The sequence below is a fragment of the Hyperoodon ampullatus genome (genome assembly GCF_949752795.1).
Source record: "Hyperoodon ampullatus genome assembly, chromosome: 14".
NCBI classification, from domain to species: domain Eukaryota; kingdom Metazoa; phylum Chordata; class Mammalia; order Artiodactyla; family Ziphiidae; genus Hyperoodon; species Hyperoodon ampullatus.
Window position 1 is genome coordinate 67,585,574 of NC_136927.1, and position 19,915 is coordinate 67,605,488.

General features: G+C 46.8%; 1 protein-coding gene across 1 annotated transcript in view; it reads left to right on the forward strand.

Moving 5' to 3' along the window:
• Positions 1-18,325, forward strand: part of LBP (lipopolysaccharide binding protein) — a gene marked incomplete at both ends in the record, with an annotated part of 28,967 nt that extends 10,642 nt beyond the window's left edge. Inside the window, 10 exons of the mRNA XM_079719098.1 lie at positions 2,200-2,263; positions 4,964-5,055; positions 6,421-6,597; positions 7,960-8,019; positions 10,430-10,597; positions 11,984-12,051; positions 12,809-12,851; positions 15,064-15,127; positions 15,938-16,014; positions 18,281-18,325. Of these exons, the coding sequence (XP_079575224.1) occupies positions 2,200-2,263; positions 4,964-5,055; positions 6,421-6,597; positions 7,960-8,019; positions 10,430-10,597; positions 11,984-12,051; positions 12,809-12,851; positions 15,064-15,127; positions 15,938-16,014; positions 18,281-18,325 (858 nt within the window). The remainder of the gene's footprint in view (positions 1-2,199; positions 2,264-4,963; positions 5,056-6,420; positions 6,598-7,959; positions 8,020-10,429; positions 10,598-11,983; positions 12,052-12,808; positions 12,852-15,063; positions 15,128-15,937; positions 16,015-18,280) is intronic.
• Between the last annotated feature and the right edge of the window lie 1,590 nt (positions 18,326-19,915).

The window sequence follows — 19,915 nt, forward strand, 5'->3', positions numbered from 1 at the left end:
TGCAGAGCACGGGCTCTAGGAGCACGGGCTTCAGTAGTTGTGGCACGTGAGCTCACTAGTTGTGGCTCGCGGGCTCTAGCGTGCAGGCTCGGTAGTTGTGGCGCACGGGCTTAGTTGCTCAGCCTCATGTGGGATCTTCCCGGACCAGGGCTCAAACCCGTGTTCCCTGCATTGGCAGGCGGATTCTTAACCACTGCGCCACCAGGGAAGTCCTGACCCCTGATCTTTATAGGGCTTCAGAAATCTCCTTCTCCCAGGGCAACTAAGAGCCTGGTGCAGGACCGTTCGGCTTCCCCATTCAGGGAGGGATGTGGTATCTGACTAGCAGGGCTAAGAATAATGAGTCCTTGCTGAGCTTACTCTCTGGGCCATACACACTCATCATCTTATAGCCTCACTCCACCCCTGCCAAACACCCTGGAAAGCACTGGGCCTTGTCACTGTATCCTGAGGTGAGGACCCCAAAGCAGAGAGAGATTCTGCAAAGGTCACACAGCCAGTGGAGACTTAGCAGGATTTGAACCCAGGTTTTCAGACTTCCCTACTACACCCTTAACCACTGCCCCAACCTGCCTCTCTTGGAGACCTTACTGCATGTCTGGGGCCGAAGCACCTGAAGGCCTCCCTTCCCCCATTGGGTGAGGTCGACAGAGTTTCCTGGCTCCTTTGAAACCAACCATGAAGGTTCCTCACCACCTCTTTCCTTTATTTCTGGCAGCTCCCCACTACCAAACTCTTCTCCCAGAAACTAGGCCAGCTGCAAAGGGAGGTGAAGATTTCACCCCTTGTCTGCCCAACCCCCAGCCTAGTCCTTCCCCACAACCCTGTGCCTGGTTTATGCCTGCTCACCCTTTAGCTTGCCCTTAAAATGCCACCTCTTCAAGGGAGCCAGCGGTGACTCCCTCACTAGGCCAGAGCCCCACCCATGCTCTTGGACCCCCTGCCCACGTGCTCCTCCCTCCACTGTATCTGTGCATCCATTTGCACCACAGGTGATAGCTGGTTAATCAAAAAAGCTGTTTAAAGTGAGGACTCACTCATACACACCTGAACAAAGAAAATATTTACATATGAATCCAAATGTTTTAAGGTACAGTAAATGTAAATTCAGTTGCTAGGCCCAGAACTGTTCTTTGTAAACAGTCTCTTGATTGGCATTGCACTTTCTTTCTTTCATTCAACATGGATCTGCTACAAATTCCAGCTCAGATTTCTTTAACCACAATGAGAATCTAAAGACATTTGCAAAGCAATCCCAATGCAGAATCCTTCTAGATTTTTATGATTGTCTTCCTTGTAAGCTTCCCTGGTCCACACCAATTTACCAGCATTTTCTTTAAGCAACTCACCTTTCCAAAACACTTACCATAGGTTTTTGGGAATTCCCTGGTGGTCCAGTGGTTAGAACTCCACGCTTTCACTGCCGAGGGTGTAGATTTGATCCCTGGTCAGGGCACTAAGATTCCTCAAACGCTGAGGCATGGCCAAAAAAAAAAAAAAAAAAAAAGAGGAAGGAAAGAAAACATAGGTTTTCATAGAAACAACTCTTGTCTCAGTTGTATTTCATGGGTTTACATAAGAAATAATTTGAGTGATTGCAATAGCAAGGAAAGCAAACAGGTTAGAGAACACACATTTCCTTTTCTTGGGACGCACGCAGTTCAACTGGGGCAAAAAATTCTGAGTGCTTAGTGTGTGTGTGGTAGTCTGCTGGATGGGAGGGTTCAGTCTTCCATGGGCAGCAGGGGACATGGGGACTATTGATCAATCCAGCTAACCTGTTAAGTGATGACATTTAAGAAGTATCTGCATTAAGTATACACTTATTTGTGTGGCTATTGCTACTTATTGTCTAGTTCTGCTATTTCCACTCTAGAAAGTCCTTCATGATGGAGTTTCAGGCAGTGCCTCTAGCCATGTCCCCTCATCCACTGCGTAGGTGACTACCTAGCTCCGATTTCCAGTCCTGGGATGGACTTTGACAGGTCCAGCTGGACCCTATTGGGATCTACATGGGGTCCGACATGTTTTTGATCATTTCTACTTTCTCAGTACCTGGCACATCATAAGCACTTATACATTTTTGTAGAATCAGTGACCAATTAGCAAATAAGTGAAATAATGGAACTAAAGCAACTAGCACAGGGCCAGACCAAAGCCAGGGAACTCACTCAGGCTTTCTCTTCTTATATTTTTCAGATTTGCAAAATAATCCAGGACTCGGTGACCTCTGACCTACAGCCTTATCTCCAAACTCTGCCAGGTAGGACACCCCACCCATCCCTGGGATACTTGATTTTTACTAATTTTTATAAGTGCATACATGTACCTTATAAAACCTTACATGGAAGAGAAGTGTTGAAAGTTAAAATTAAAATCCCCTTTTCTCCCCAAATTTTCTTCCAAGAGGTAACCTATTTCCTTTGAATGTACAAATATAAGTATACACATACATAAGCATATGACTATATACTCACATATGTATTCCTTTTGTTCATGAATATATGAGAATATGCATAATTATGAATATATATATTAGTCTATAATAATAGAGACATTGTTCTTTTGTAACTTGTATACTTTGGAGATCTTTTTTTTTCTTTTTTTTTTTTTTTGCGGTACGCGGGCCTCTCACTGTCGTGGCCTCTCCTGTTGCGGAGCACAGGCTCCGGACCCGCAGGCTCAGCGGCCATGGCTCACGGGCCCAGGCGCTCCGCGGCATGTGGGATCTTCGCAGACCGGGGCACGAGCCCGTGTCCCCTGCATCGGCAGGCGGACTCTCAACCACTGCGCCACCAGGGAAGCCCAGAGATCTTTTTACATCAGCACATATAAGTTGATCTCATTTTTAAAAACTTTTGTGTAGCAGTTAATACAGAGAGAAAAGTGCTCAAATCAGAAGTGAAGAGTTTTTAGAAACTTTTCACGAACTGATCACATGCACGTACCAGCTTCCAGATCAATATACAGAACACCACTGGCCTTTCAGAGTCCTCTCGTGTCTGCTTCTGACACTACCCACCCCTCAGGGTGACCACTAACCCAGCTTCTGCTAGCAAAGATTAGTTTTGCACTTTGTATATCAATGGAACCATACAGTAGAGTCTTTTATCAAGAGCTGGAGGCTTTCTCTATTCAACTTTTTTTTTTAAAGGATACACATTTTATTTATTTATTTAAATTTATTTTATTTATTTATTTTTGGCTACGTTGGATCTTTGTTGCTGCACGCGGGCTTTCTCTAGTTGCAGCGAGCAGGGGCTACTCTTTGTTGCGGTGCGTGGGCTTCTCATTTCGGTGGCTCCTCTTGTTGCAGAGCACGGGCTCTAGCCCTGTGGGTTTCAGTAGTTCTGGCACGCGGGCTCAGCAGTTGTGCCACACGGGCTTAGTTGCTCCGCGACATGTGGGATCTTCTCAGACCAGGGATCGAACCCATGTCCTCTGCACTGGCAGGCAGATTCTTAACCACTGTGCCACCAGGGAAGCCCTATTCACCTTTAAAATATGAGGTCAATCCATATTGTTGCATATTGTGAGTTCATTCTCCTGCTGTGTAATCCACTGTGTCCATGTCTCTCCATTTATTTATCTATTGTACTATTGAAGCCCATTTGGGTAGTTTCAGTTTTAGACCATCATGGGTAGGTGCTGTGAACATTCTAGCTCCTGTGGATGCACGTCTTTGGGTATATAACCAGGAGAGAAATTACAGGCTCTTGTGGTGCGCACAGGTTCAGCCTTAGCAGATCCTGCCAAACAGTTTTCCAAAGTGGTTTTTTTTTTTTTTTTTGGTACACGGGCCTCTCACTGTCTTGGCCTCTCCCGTCGCGGAGCTCAGGCTCCGGACGCGCAGGCTCAGCAGCCATGGCTCACGGGCCCAACCGCTCCACGGCATGTGGGATCTTCCCGGACCGGGGCATGAACCTGTGTCCCCTGCATCGGCAGGCGGATTCTCAACCACTGCGCCACCAGGGAAGCCCCCAAAGTGGTTTTAATAGACCTTTTATTTCTTTTTTGGCCATGCCACGTGGCTTGCAGGATCTTAGTTCCCTGACCAGGAATTGAACCTGTGCCCCCTGCAGTGTAAGCATGGAGTCCTAACTACTGGACCACCGGGGAATTCATTTTAACAGCTGCACAGTGTTCTATCTTAACAGATGTCTCCATTTATTTAATAAGTTCCCAGCTGCTGGATAGGTAGGTTTGTTGCCATCCTTTGCTATTGCCAACAGTGGGGCAGGGAGCGCCTCACACCACCTCTTCCCCTTCAAATGTAGCAAGTGGAGGCCCCGGATTTCGGCTACACACATAAAGTTGGTAGAAACAGGCCCTGGCAAATTGTTGAGGTGTTCTCTCATGCCTTGGCCCCCAGGTCCTCCACACTCACCTGTTGACATTCCCCTTCAGCAGAGACCCAGGCAGGCACAGACACCCAAGTGCTTGGGACAGAAAACTCCAGTCCCTCCAGGGCCTTGGAGGGGAGTCTCTGGGCCCTTTGGACATGGCCCAGCTTTCCTGGTTATTTGGTTCGTACTGGTAGGAGACTGGTTTCCCGGAAGATCAAGGTCTCGGTTGTAAACTTGGGGAGGAATAGCTTCGGCTGGAGAGTTTTTCCTATTGTGTGGCTTCCTAGGTGTGGAAGGGCTGCCAGACCTGAGTTCCTCCTGCCCTCAGGGTATGTGTGTGTGTGTCTATGTGTCTGAGTATGTGAGACTCTGGAAACTGTTCAGGCTCTGGGCTAAGCATACCAGCCCCCTTGTGGCTTAATCACCAGTGGAACCGAAGAACCCATGTCATCTCTTTCTTGGCAAAGGCGTTCTTTGCCCCCAGCACTGGGCTGGGTGGAGGGTCTTAAGGTGGAGGGGCAGGGGGCTCTGAAGAAAGTCACAGAGAGTGTGGGTCAGCCAGAGCCCTCGCCCCTTCTCCCCCGCCTGCCTCCTAATTCTGCCCTTCCCCCGTTCAGTCACCATGGAGTTGGACATTTTCGCTGGGCTTGATTACAGCTTAATGGAGGCCCCTCAGGCAACAGCGGAAGTACTGGACGTGATGCTTAAGGTAAAAGGGTCAGGGGCGGGGGCTTGGGCGGGTCCAGGCCAGGTGTGGCGTCACCTCAGGGTCAGCCCTTCCTGGGGCCTCTTGTTCTCCTGGCTTCAGATCTGTCCTCATCTCCCCGTGGTTCCCACTGTGTCAAGGGCGGGGCGATATGGATTGCTGCGGGGTGTTCCCAGAGCCAGGATCCTCCCACGGTGTCTTTTTTTTTTTTTTTTTTTAAGCTTTTTTTTTTGGCTGTGCCAGTAGCTGTGGCGCACGGGCTTAGTTGCTCTGTGACGTGTGGGATCTTCCCGGACCAGGGCTCGAACCTGTGTCCCCTGCATTGGCAGGCGGATTCTTAACCACTGCGCCACAAAGGAAGCCCCTCCCGGGCTGTCTTACATCACTTAGGCCTTGAAACTTCCCTTCCCCCTTCCTCCCCTCTTTCACCATTCCCACCAAGCAGGTGAGGTCAATCAGAGCTGGCCCTCAGTCGTGTGGAGGAGCCGGCCAGGAGGTCCTATAGGTTAACAGACCAAAGCTTCTGCGGATCGTTTCATTAAGGGATTCTGGATACACACTTTGATCCAAAGGAAAACATGCTTTTTATTTTTTAATTTTTATTGGATTATCGTTGATTTACAATATTGTGTTAGTTTCAGGTGTACAGCAAAGTGTATCAGTTATACATATACATATATCTTCTTTTTTTTATGTTGGGGGTAGGAGTTTTATTAATTAATTAATTTTTGCTGTGTTGGGTCTTCGTTTCTGTGTGAGGGCTTTCTCTAGTTGTGGCAAATGGGGGCCACTCTTCATCGCAGTGCGCGGGCCTCTCACTATCGCGGCCTCTCTTGTTGCGGAGCACAGGCTTCAGACGCGCAGGCTCAGTAGTTGTGGCTCATGGGCCTAGTTGCTCCGCGGCATGTGGGATCCTCCCAGACCAGGGCGCGAACCCGTGTCCCCTGAATTAGCGGGCAGATTCTCAACCACTGCGCCACCAGGGAAGCCCCCTTTCTTTTAAGATTCTTTTCCCATATAGGTCATTACAGAGCATTGAGTAGAGTTCCTTGTGCTATACAGCAGGTTCTTATTAGTTATCTATTTTATATATAGTAGTGTGTATATGTCAGTCCCAATCTCCCAATTTATACCTCCCTCCCTTATCCCCTGGTAACCATAAGTTTGTTTCCTACATCTGTGACTCTACTTCTGTTTTGTACCCTTTTTTTTTAGATTCCAAGGAAAACTTATTTAATGGTGGAGTTTCAGGCATGTTCCCTCCAATCCATGTTCCCTCATCAGACTCTATAGGCAACTACCTAGCTCAGATGTCCAGCCCTGGGATAGACTTAGAAAAGTTCAAATGGATTCTCTCTCTCTCTCCAGGGTGAAATTTTTAGCCGTGATCACCGCTCCCCGGTTGCCTTCCTTGCTCCTGTCATGAGCCTTCCTGAAGAACACAGCCGAATGGTCTACTTTGCCATCTCTAATTATGCCTTCAACACCGCCAGCCTAGTTTATCACAAAGTGGGATACCTGAACTTTTCCATCACAGATGACATGGTGAGAATCATAGCACAATAGCTCCCACAAATGACACTGTCTCCTTCCTTCTTTCCTTTCCACGCATTTACATCAGTGAAATAGTAAATTATGACTAAGAAGAAAGATCAAGAGCAGGAAAATGTAAGTTAGTACGATTTCCCTTTTCACTTTGGCTGCCAGAAAGCTCAAAGTTCTTTCTCCCTTAGAACAATTGTGGAAGACTTTGTGGCTTGCTTATCTGTCTTTTACTTTTCCCTCCAGACTCTATCTCTTATTCTAATTCATACTTTCTTTCATCCTGATGGTCTGTGGAGGTTTAAAAAAAGATTTTAGTGAATGGGGCAGGACAATAGATACACTGATAAATGCATAAAGTTACATAGAATAGAAAATAAAGACCAAGTTAAAAGTAAAGCACAATTTTATAAAGACACTGGGCCCCAAAATTGATTTTTTTAAATATCACGAATCTGTGCAGGAGCTTCCTGTAGCCAAAATGGAAAGGGTACATGATTTAGTGATTCACAGGAAAAAGGAGAGACAAAGTCTTCCGAGCACTTAGCTCTAAAATAACTCTCAGATGTGGCTTTGTATAATGGTTACTAAATTTTAGAGTGGATCACGTGGTTAATATTTCTTTCAGTTTCTTTAATATTTCTGGGGTTTAGATGGATGTTTCTTGTAGCTCTTTGTAAAAGCTGAGGCCCCGTGAACAATGTAGGAATGGTGGGGGAAACACAATGCAGTCCGTATTGGATGGTCCAGCCTACACTGGTAATAAATTGAGGACCAGCAGTGATGGATGGAGTGACACTTGTCCTTTGACTCACCCACACGCAGGCCTTTTACTTCTATTGCCATGTTTGAGTCACCCTTCCCACCTGTGGTACAGTCCTTTCTTTCAGTGGGTGGGATCACGGTAGCTGTGTTTTACTGAGCGCTCACTATGTGCTAAGCCTTGGGCTAGATGCTTTGTACCCACCATTTCACTTAGCCCTCACAGTGACCCAACAAGTGGGGACTATAATTATCTCCATTTTATAGGTGAGGAAGTTGGGGCTCAGAGAGGTAAAGGCACTCACCTGAGATCACATAGTCACAAAGCCAAGAGTCAAACCTAGATCTGCGTGATTGCAAATCTCACCCTTGTGGATCCTCTGACTGAGTCCTGAGTGTCACTTATGGCCCAAGGAGAGCAGTCAGGATCCCAAGGACTTGTGTGCTCATGGTGAATGCAGAACAGGCATCTCACCATTGCCATGGTAACCCTGAGCAGTCAAGAAGCTACATTATTGAATATCCCCCCACTTCCCCATCTCTCTTCAGAACTTCGGCTCTGGCCGGAGCGCCTAAAACTTCTTTTGTGTCCCTTTGCCGCAGGTTCCGCCTACTTCTAACATCCGACTGACCACCAAGTCCTTCCGTGCCTTCTGCCCCCGGGTAAGGCTTCCCTTAGCCCTCAGGGTGCAGGCTGAGCCCCCAATACTTCAGGGGTCTTCTTTAAAACCTCCACACTCCTCTCAGCTTGACCAAGAGTCAGAAGGCCAGCAGTGGGGCCCCCAGTGAAGGCCGTGGTGCTGCAGGTTTGGGGACTCCCTTCCCTTCAAGGCCCAGAGGCCTGAGCCCTGTGTCTCGTGGGACCACAGGCTGCCCAGTCTTTTTTTTTTTTTTTTGCGGTACGCGGGCCTCTCACTGCTGTGGCCTCTCCCATTATGGAGCACAGGCTCTGGACGCGCAGGCTCAGCGGCCATGGCTCACGGGCCTAGCCGCTCTGTGGCATGTGGGATCCTCCCGGACTGGGGCACGAACCTGTGTCTCCTGCATCGGCAGGCGGACTCTCAACCACTGCGCCACCAGGGAGGCCTGCCCAGTCTTTTGTTGATGATCTCTGACAATACCAAGGAATGCCGACATGTCCCACAAAATGTATCCTAATTAATAACACCAAGCAATTACAGAGGGCGTACTAGGGGCCAGGCACTGTTCTTGGTGCTTTAAAAAATTATTTTTTGAATGGATAATAAATTCTCATTGTTCAAGATTCAAAAGACATAGAAGGCTATAGAGTGGAAAGTCCCATCCACTCCTGTCCCCTAAACATCCAGTTCACACCCCGAGTCTATCAATATTATCAGATCGTACACATCTTTCTGGGGCTATTCTATGTATATGTGAACAAATGTATGTCTTTCCTCCATTTTTTTACACAAATGGAGGTATATTTTACACTCCATTTTGTACCTTACTTTTTCCCTTAGTATACCAGGAGATGATTCCATGTAGGTAGATAAAGAGCTTCCTCACTCTTGTTTTCTTGGGAATCCAGTCTGCCATTGTATTATGGATGGACCATAGTTTGGGTAATCAGTCCCCCATGGAAGGACGTGTACGTTGTTTCCGGTCTTTTGCTACATCAGTGTTGCAGTGAATAACCCTGTAGCTTGGTCTTTGCTGGACTAAGCTCTTCATGTTCAATATCTCATTTAATCCCACAGAAATCCACCTGTCCTGTCCCCTCTCCGCTATCTTCTGAGTCCCCCCAAGACACAGCTCAGACAGGTGGTAGTGCTTAAAGTTCCTTGCAGGAGGCTTGATGATGGCTGAGAGGAATTATAACGGTGGGAAAATGGTTGAACTTTAAATACTGCGGTACCTGGGTCACGTCCTTCCATAACATACCCTCACAGCAGGCCCCTTCTCTCCCTAGAGCCCCACAAAAGCCCAAGCTGCCACCATGTTGTCGGCACTAGCGTTAGAGGGACCTTGGCTTCATCCTGGTTCCAACATCCCTTTTGCCCAGAAAGAGGAGGAAACTCTCCCTCTCCCTTCCTGCTCACATCGTAATCAACCTGACACAGAAGCAGCTCAGGTCACCTTCTTAGTCAAGTGGTTTACCTCCTCAACCTTCTAAAGATCTCCCTTTTACAACTGAATGTAGATTTTATATTTGCATAACCAAAAGGCTCATGGGACTGTCGTTCCTCCACCAACTTCCCCCGTAAAAGGAAGTCTTGACCCCAAATTAAATTCTAATTAAAAGGAAAATTGCCAGCTCTTTGAAATGGTGGGATCTAGGTGTGCTGTGCTTCAAAAACATTGGTGTCTGGTCTTTGCATGTGCAGTTACCTGAGTGTGATGGGGGTATAGAGAAAAAAATAGCTCTCACCCATTGCCCAGGGAGGGGTGTGGAGTGAAAAAAAAATCAGCCTAATCTTTCTGGAGGACAGTTTGGCAATCAATAACTGGCAGAAGCTTTAAAAATATCCCTGTCTGGGGCTTCCCTGGTGGCGCAGTGGTTGAGAGTCCACCTGCTGATGCAGGGGACACAGGCTCGTGCCCCGGTCCGGGAAGATCACACATGCCGCGGAGCGGCTGGGCCTGTGAGCCATGGCCACTGAGCCTGCGCGTCCGGAGCCTGTGCTCCACAACGGGAGAGACCACAACAGTGAGAGGCCCACGTACCGCAAAAAAAAAAAAAAAATCCCTGCCCTTGGACTCAGCAATTCCATGTCTAGGAATGTATCCCCCAAAATAATAGCCAAGGGTACACAGGAGAGTGGTCTTTAAAATGGCAAAACCTTGGAGACAACTTGATGTACAATAAAGTTAGATCAATTGCAGTACCCATGCACAGTGGAATACAATGCATCCATGAGATAAATGACACAGACTCCATATGTCTGACGTGGAAGGATGTCCAGTTATACCTTCAAGAGAAAAAGGCACAGAGCATTTTGTGGAAATTAAACCAACCAAGAAGTGTTCTCAGCTTGACCTGATTCCCTCAAGGTTCTCCCAGCAAACCTGCACGTTTCCTTCTCTTGACATAATTTCTTCATTCTGCCCTCAGTTAGCCAGACTGTACCCCAACATGAACTTAGAGCTCCAAGGCACAGTGGTCTCTGCCCCTTTCCTGAACTTCAGCCCTGGGAATCTGTCCTCAGCTGCCCAGATGGAGATTGAGGCCTTTGTGCTCCTGCCCGACTCTGTCAAGGAGCCTGTCTTCCGGCTTGGTGTGGTAAGGTTCAAAGGCTTGGCAAACATTGTTCCCTTTTCCTACATGCTTTTTCCCCCACTCCCCACCTGGCTAATTCCTTAAGATAGATCTCAACTTAAGTATCACTTCCTCAGATAGGCCTTTCTTGGTTGCCCTTACCCCTGATCTACCTTAGGCCCCTTGTCATTTTTTTTTCTTGTGGCACCCTATTATTTTTCCTCATAGGACTTATTGTAAAGATACCAATGTAGCTGTTTGCAGGTTTATTTGCTTAATGTATGTTTGCCCAACTAAGTGAGTCTGGGCTATTGTGGGGAGGAACGCATAGGGGATCTTTGACCTGTTGCTCTGCTCTGTATCTATATCTGACCCCTGACCCCTGAAGACTACATTTCCCAGGTTTCCTTGCACTGACTTCTAGCTAGGTCAGCCAATGGAAGACACTGTCAGGAGAACAGAGGGTGGGAGGAAGGAAGAAGCCAGAGTATTTCTTCTTCTCTCTTTATCTTGGACAGAGACTCAGGCACTGACTGTGTCTCCTCCATGGTGCCTCCCCAATTCCTCCCTCTGTTCCTCCAGTCCTGGGGTGGAAGCAGCTTCCCACCTCTGCTAATCTCTGAGTTGCCTCTCCAACTCTTTTTTAACTTCTCAGCAATTCCATCATTTGTATAACCAATCCCCTGTATGAAAGTCCCTCTTGGTTAAATATTGAGAGTTGTGTCTCCCTTCTCAGTGGACCCTGTCAAACAGAGAAGGGATTCTGAGTTTTTTGGGGGTCCTGCTCACAGGATGGAGAACTTTGCTCTCTTGTTCCAGGTTTGAAACTCAGCAAGACAAATTTCTAGAAGAGTAATTGCTCCCAGATGTTATATCTGCAATTTGATATTGTTGTTATTGTTATCAAAATTGTTGTCAATATATTTTATTTTATTATTTTTATTATTTTCGTAAAGCAGAAAAGGATAACTTTATTGCTTTGCCAGGCAAAGGGGAACACCCCAGACTTCTGCCTTGAAAAACTATATGTCCCCAATATATTTTAAATTAAAACATAAGCTATTATTATTACTATTATTATTTACGAGGGCTGAATCTTGGCCCTGAGATAGCTAGAAATGGTCGCTTTAGAGATCTCCAGGGATAGGCCTCTAAACCTTCTCTTGGTAGTATGTTCAAAGTTTAATTGCTATCATAGTCAGCAATTTCAAGTAAAAATGTTCAAGTCCAAGTTCAAATGTTTATTGAGCACCCATGATGAGCTTCTTGGGAGTCTAATCTAGTGGGCAAGTTCCTGCTTTAATTCAGTGAGATGTTTGCTTAGAGGAGACAGCCAGTCCTCATAGTTATCCATTCTGTACATGACAACCTCCTTCATTTAGACCTGTTTCTTTCTACTGGAATTACCAGGCCACTAATGTGTCTGTCATGTTGACCTTCAACACCAGCAAGATCACTGGATTCCTGAAGCCAGAAAAGTAAGTCAGCCTCCTGACTTACATGGGGGGTGCTCAACTGGGCTCCATCTGACACTTCAGCTGATTCCCTGTAGCTGGAGGTGGGATGTAACCAGATGCCCCTGTCAAACCGTGGGGCCCACAGTTTGGGAAGGAAACTTAAATTTTACCCCAGTTGGCCCAATTCCTTTGGCCAACTGGATCTGCCTCCATAAACTTCCTTTTCACCTAACCCCCATTACTTCCAAATTTCTAAAGAATTTACTAATACTGCTTTTTCTTTTTTTTTTTTTTTTTTTTTTGTGGTACGCGGGCCTCTCACTGTTGTGGCCTCTCCCGTTGCGGAGCACAGGCTCCGGACGCGCAGGCTCAGCAGCCATGGCTCACGGGCCCAGCCGCTCCGCGGCACATGGGATCCTCCCAGACCGGGGCACGAACCCGTATCCCCTGCATCGGCAGGCGGACTCCCAACCACTGCGCCACCAGGGAGGCCCGCTTTTTCTTAATCTATGAATTTTAGACATCAGCAATATTGACTTCCTGAAATTATAGAGACTGAGTTCTTTCATGCTACACACTTCCCCTCTGCAAGTCTTCCCAATAAGGTTGTATCATTGTTTTTGGTTCCTCAATCACCTATTTCACTCTCACTGCTACCACACCCTTGGCCCTGTGCCTTCTCAAGCTGGTGTCTCCTCCTTTCTGGGGATCCCTACATTGCTTAGGTTTCCCTTGAACATAATGCCCACATCTCTGAATCTTCTCTGATTTGTTATAGGATACAAGTGGAACTGAAAGAATCTAAAGTTGGAGTATTCAATGTAAGTTATTATTGTTTTTATTTATGAAATGATTAGGGTAATAATTAATTTAGAGTATTTACTAAGCAATGCTTTGGCACCTGTAATAGAAAATAGAAAAGGAGAAGAGTTACTCTCTGCCCTAGAAAAGCATAGAAGTTCTTGAGGACAGGAACCGTAGGGCAGAGGAACAGTTACCTCCCAAAATAAGACAGTATAATTAAATCATCTATTGGACAGAATTCTTTTAACTGCAAAGAATAGAAAGCCAACTAAAAGTGTCTTAAGCAAACAGAAGGAATGTATAGGATCATAACCAAAAAACAAAAACAAAACAGCTAAGGCTAGAGGTTTCAGGCATAGCTGGATCCAGGTGTTCAAATTAGTACAAGAATCTCTCTCCAAGGGAAGGGGAGAGGGGCGATATAGGGATAGGGGGAAAATGGTTATTAACGGATTGTATAAAATCATGTGTGTGACACTTCTGAAAACTGTAGAGCACTACAGAATTTAAAGAATCTTTCATTCAATTTTTTAAAAAGAAAAAAAGAATATATTCCAAAAAAAAAAAGAATCTCTATCTCTCCATTCTGCTTTCATCTGTGTTGGCTTCATTCTCAGGCAGGTTCTTCCCACTGGTTGAAAAACTCACAAATTTCCTGTAGTTTCTTTTTTTTTTAACCCCCCCCCACACAAAAAAAGCCCTCATTGGATTAATCTTAGTCATATGCCCATTCTTTAGCCAATCATGTGGTCAGAAATTGGACAAGGTCAATTGGCTGAGCATGGGTTTAATCTACACTCCCTGAGCTAGGATTTGCAGTCCCAAACCACACGGACTGAGATTGGAAAGGAGGGTTCCCCAGGAGAAAATAGGAACTATTATTAAAACAAAAGGAATTGAGTGCTGGGCAGGCAAAACCAAAGGATGATTTCCACAAAGAGGAAAAAGTGGTGAAATAGATGGCGCCATATTAAAGGAGGAAAAAGAATGGGAAGTTTTATGTGGGCTGAAGCAATCGAGGAGAGATTTCTGAAGAGGGAAGGTGGGGTGATGGCAGCTGCTCACAAGCCAAGGAGGAGATGGAAAGACTTTCATCTACAGCAGTTGGCTCCCTTTTTACCATCCTATGGATGCTGGCTCCCTCTGACCACACTTTACCTGCCCCCCACTTCCCAGACCTTCCCTCAAGTAGAAGTGGAAAAAATACATCAAGTGTGGGGAGAAACATTGCCCACAGGGACCCTGAAGGATGACTCCTTTCAGAGAACAAAGGCTAAAGTGAATAATGACACACTAATATTGTATCTGTGCATGGCATGTAAAAATGTTCTATGAAGTAAATTATTCATATGTAAAGAGTCACAAAAAGACATCCTATCATGTTTTCAGAACATCGACCATAAAAAATAAGATCTGTAGGGCTTCCCTGGTGGCGTAGTGGTTGAGAGTCCGCCTGCCGATGCAGGGGACACGGGTTCGTGCCCCAGTCTGGGAAGATCCCACATGCCGTGGAGCGGCTGGGCCCGTGAGCCATGGCCGCTGAGCCTGCGTGTCCAGAGCCTGTGCTCCGCAACGGGAGAGGCCACAACAGTGAGAGGCCCGTGTACCGCAAAAAAAATAAATAAATAAAATAAGACCTGTAGAATCAGATAAATCTGGATTCAAATTCAGACCCTGCTGCCCGATTTCTAGCAAGTCACTTTCATTCTTTGGGCCTCAGTTTTCTTATCTGTGAAATGGGGACATTAATATTAGCTTCGAAGTGTTATAGTGAAAATTGCATCAGGTGTAGATGTAATGCTCTGAGCCCTATACCTGGCACATAGTGAGTGTTAAAAGTTGGGTTTCATAATTTTTGTTTTGACTTAAAAATCTTTTTTATTATATAAGTAACTTGGGAAAACATTTCCACTGTAAAAAGAAAAATTAACTACTAAAGATAAGGCTAAGCCAAACCTTGATGTTCTTCCTGGAGGATAGATAGTTGGCCGTGTAGTCTTCCAAATTTTTCTATCCCTTTGTACACATATAAATGTGCATCTCAAAATAGTTTTACCTTATAAAGTAGTAGCATGATGTAGGAATCTACCTGAAATTTGCTTTTTTTCAAGCCTTTTGCCATGTCAACCCATACGAAACCACCCCACCCATGGGGTGGCCTCTGTGGAGGTTTGTTGGTGGGCAAGATGGTACATGTGGTTATGGTGTACCTCTCCTATGCTCCACCAGGTGGAGCTGTTGGAGGCGCTGCTCAATTACTACCTTCTCAACAACCTCTACCCCAAGGTCAATGGTAAGTATCACTATGGATTTTTCCAAGTCAAGAGTGGACACTGCTCTTTCAGGGAAAGAAAGCTGGGACCAGGGCTCTCCTGCAGGCTGTGTGACCTTGGGTGAGTCACTTCTCTTCTCTGAGCTTCAGTGGCCTGTCTGTGAGACAGGAGTGTTGAAGTCGGCCTCACCTCATTCCGGGCCTCTAAGGAGGGCTGAGGATAGGGGCAGTTTTTGGAACACAGTAAACCTCCTCCTAAGAGAGAAAGAGGGGCTCACAGAAGTGCCCACACACAGCCTGAAGTGACAGGTGAGACTGAGAACCAAATTAATATACAGGGTACAAGGCAGCCCACCTCTAAAATCACATTCCCCAGTTAGTTGCTATCTCCCTGGTCAAAAAATAAAGCTTAAAGACCTAAACCCTGTTTCCATGAGACCCTGCTTCATTTGGCTGCAGTAGAAAGCAGGATGCCAGTGGGGGGCAGGGAGCAAATGCCCACTGGATTCTTATCATGAGTAGACGCTGCCCCATCCCTGCCAATGTCTCCACAGAGCACCATGGCTGAGGGCTCAGGCTCCTCTGTCAGTCTGCCTGGCATCAAATCCCAGTTCTCCCACTTTCTAGCTATGTAACCTAGGACAGGTTACTTGGCCACTCTGTGCCTCAATTTCCTTATCTGTAACATGGGAATAATCATCCCAATCTTTGGTGATAATTAAATGGGAATATACCACGTATAGGGTTTGTAGAGAGGAACTTTTTGGTGTAAAATTTTCTCTGTAATTATTTATTAACAAATCTCTCTGGATGTTCTGCCTCAACCTCCAGATAAGTTGGCAGAAGGCTTCCCCCTCCCTCTGCTAAAGCGTATTCAGCTCTATGACCCTGTTCTCCAGATCCACAAGGTCAGTGGATTCAGCAGGGTTCTGAGGAATTGGGGAGGGGGCTTGGTTAGCTTTCCTGGTTTGCAGGCTATAACTCAGTGGGTGGGACCCAGCCCAACCCTGCAGCTGGGAAAGCCTCCACGGGGGTGGGATGGTTCAGGGTCAGCTGGATGCCATGAAGCCGTCCACATGTCCTTTAGAAGTGGCACCTCTATGGGGGCAGGAGGGATTTGACACAACCTGTGTCACAACTTTCCACCCCCCCGCCGCCCCGCCCCCGGGCCGTGGGTGACCTGGGAGAACCTCAAGACCAGCTCGTTTTAAAAATACAGCCATCCTAGCCATGCCAACAGCTCAGGTTCTGAAAGCCATTTGTAAGTTTTTTAAATTTCTTCTAATTTCTTGGGAATTCCCTGGTGGCCCAGTGGTTAGGACTCGGCACTTTCACTGCTGAGGGCCCGGGTTCAATCCCTGGTCTGGGAAATGAGATCCCACAAGCCGTGTGGTGAGGCCAAAATTAATTAATTAATTAATTAAAATAAAATTTCTTCTAAGTTCTTAAGTGGAAGAGCTTTGATGTACTAATAGATACATGTTTGGTGTGCCGTCCCTCATAGACCCATGGCCCCACCACACTCATAGCTTGACTTATGGTGTATGTCCTTCCAGCCTTTTGTCTCCTCCAAGCATTTTTTGAAATTGTTTTCTTGTTATGGATAGTTGCCTTGCTAGCGCTCAGACCTGTTTCCTTTCTTTTCTTTTGGTTGCAGTCTAGTCTCCCTTCCCCCCACCAATGTTAAATTCTGTCCCAAGCAGGCAAGGGACCATAATTTACTTAACGATTTGAATACCAAGGAATATGTCTGATTCTTCACCAGACTCTCCACTCTTCTGAGCAAGCATTTTATGCACCATCTGTGCCCCACGGTTCAGGTTATCTTTCTAGAAGAGCATCCGTGAGGTGGGATGACTGGGTTGGCAGGCTTGTCAGCATTAAAGGAGATGCTGCTTTGTGCCTGGTACATAGTCAACATCCAGGAAACAACAGCTACTAATGAGAGGGGCAGGCAGCAGAGTGACCAGGAACATTGAAACAGAGATCAACTGAGACATTTGAAAAACAAATATCCAGAGCCCTTTTGTGCCCAGAGATACTCAACATCCAACTATGGTTGAGAGTTTATAAGCAGTGAGACAGATCATTGTTCAAAGCAAGGACTGAGGAACAGTTCATGCAGCTGGCCTCAGTTTTCTCCTGTGTAAAGTGGGGTGTAGCCCAAACCTCACTGGGCAGTTATGAAGATTAGAGCTTCTAGCTCAGTTTGGCACAATGGAAGTCATTAGAAGATTTGTTAGATTGACCCTTGAACAACACGGGTTTGAATGGCCCCATGTCTGGGTATACGCAGATTTTTTTCAATAATAAATACAATACTATGGTACTACACCATCTCTGCAGTTGGTTGAATCTGTGTATGAGCAACTGCGGCTGCAAGGAACCGCGGATATGGAGGGCTGACTATAAATTATACGTGGATTTGCCCACCCATCGGTGCCCCTAACCCCGCAGTTGTTCAATGGTCAACTGTATATACTATCATATCCATTCACATTTTTTTTTTTTTTTTTTTGCGGTACGCGGGCAGTGAGACACTGTTGTGGCCTCTCCGGTTGCGGAGCACAGGCTCCGGACGCGCAGGCTCAGCGGCCATGGCTCATGGGCCCAGCTGCTCCGCGGCATGTGGGATCTTCCCAGACCGGGGCACGAACCTGTGTCCCCTGCATCGGCAGGCGGACTCGCAACCACTGCGCCACCAGGGAAGCCCTCCATTAACATTTTGAGGTCAACTCTGCCCATGTGTTTGACCCCCAAAGGCAGGGGATGGGTTGCTGTAGGAAAGAATTGGATTTTGCTCTGAGTTCAGAATTCCCACCCCTTTGGTGATGGAAACTTACGAGGAAGTAGGAGAATAAACCCCAGCAGCTCAAAGTTTTGTCTTATTCACCAAGGAGAGAGAATTTAGGTGACACAGGGGACATTTAAGAGGTCTGCCAGGAAGCAGCAGCTTGGGAAATGACAGATAAATTGCCACCTTAGAGAAGGTAGCTGGCAAAAGCTGTGCTTTATGGAGACCTTGGGAACAGAGGCACACGCTCGATTTATGCACTGACCTGGTTTCTGGCAGAGCTTGTGCTTCCCCAGACGTGGGCCTCCCTTTAAATCAGAGATGCATCTTTTTGGAGTAGAGGATGCTTTTACCATCCTGTCCTGTCTTGTCTCTCCTAGGACTTCCTGTTTTTGGGCACCAACGTCCGGTACCTGAGAGTTTGAGGACAGGGTGAAAGACGGGGCTTGGGGGCCACAGCTGGATTGCCAAGTTGCATTTCCAGATGTGCAGCATATTCCTGGAGATTCTGGGAGGATGAAGACCATTTCTGTTATCAGCTCTGGGGGCCTGGCCTCTGTCCCCACACTCCTCCTTTTCAGCACGTACGCCCACACCCCCCTAACTCTGGATTTTGCTTTCCCACCAGGATGGACCGTCCTCCCCCACTAGCCTGTACTATCTTTAAGGGCAGGCACTGTCTTTTTTATTCACCATCGTATCCCTGTGCCTAGCAGAGTGCTTGCACTTAGTAGGTCCTCAATAAATATTTACTGATTGGCTCAATGAAGGAAACATCTGGTACTCTAGCTGATCCTCCCTACTGCCAACCCTCTCTTACTTAAGGGGTCTTTGGATGGTCAGCTCCATCTGTGGTCTTCAAGGATGAACCCTGACCACATTCCCATTTCTCAGCGCTGCTGCTGTGGGAACCTCAATGCGAGAACATGGGATTCCACTCCCTGCTCAGCCCTGGACCTGGTGCTGATGCTGGCTCTCTAAGACAATTGTCCATCTCAGTTTGGAGGCAGTTCATGGGTAGTTCATGGGCTCATTTCAGTACATGCTCCCTCTCTCCCTCCCTCTCTGTCTGCTGCAGACACAGGAGCCAGTGGGTCTCCGGGAGCAAAAACTCAGCCTCCTGCTGCCCTCCCCATTGAAACGGGTGTAAATTAGGAGGAAATGGATCTGTCTAGGTTTTGGGTCCGATCCGAATAAAAGACTCATCCAACTGTTATTTATGAGCCCCAAGCCTGGAGGAAGAGGCCGTGATTTCTAATTACTGAACAACCAGCCTTTGATCAGACTTTACCAAACAGTCATTTCCAAGTTATGTGGTTGGGCCCCCGGGGACCGGGAATCAGAAGGCTCATTGGATGCTTTCTTAATTGTGTTAATGAGCGGATGGATGGAGCTGCCGGCTAGCAGATAATTCACAGGGAATAGACACATTTACCCTGTGTGTGACAGAGATGCATTACAAGATGGGATGATGCACTGTCACCCAGCTGGAGGCGGGGTGAGCCATGGCTTCGCCTCGTCCCTTTTGTTCACCTGTCTGCTACCATCATCCATCCTGTGATGGACTGTGAAGGGCTCGGCTTCGTCCAGCACTGGCCACGTGGCCTTGGACCAGTCCCTTTCCCCCTTTCCCCCACTTTATGCTATAAAATAAGGATGATAATAATAGTAGCCATGTCCTAGGACTCTTATAATGATGATATTAGGTAATCCATGTAAAAGGATTTATTTAACCCTAGTGGGGATTCAATATTTATTGGCTGGACGTGCTTACTGAGCATCCTCCTGTTTGCAGGCACTGAGTTGGTCAGCACAGGGGAACTAGAGGCAGCACAGACCCAGTTCCTATGTCTGTTTTTCAGAACATTGCCTCACCGTGGAAAGAGCCAGTCTTGACTCCAACTGACTTGCTTTGGGCCTCTGGGAAAGGCCTCTCTAAAGCCTCAGTGTCCTCCCTTGTCAAATTTGCTGGGAATACCTCCTTGCAGGGTGACTAGGGACTCAGTGGGTTCACA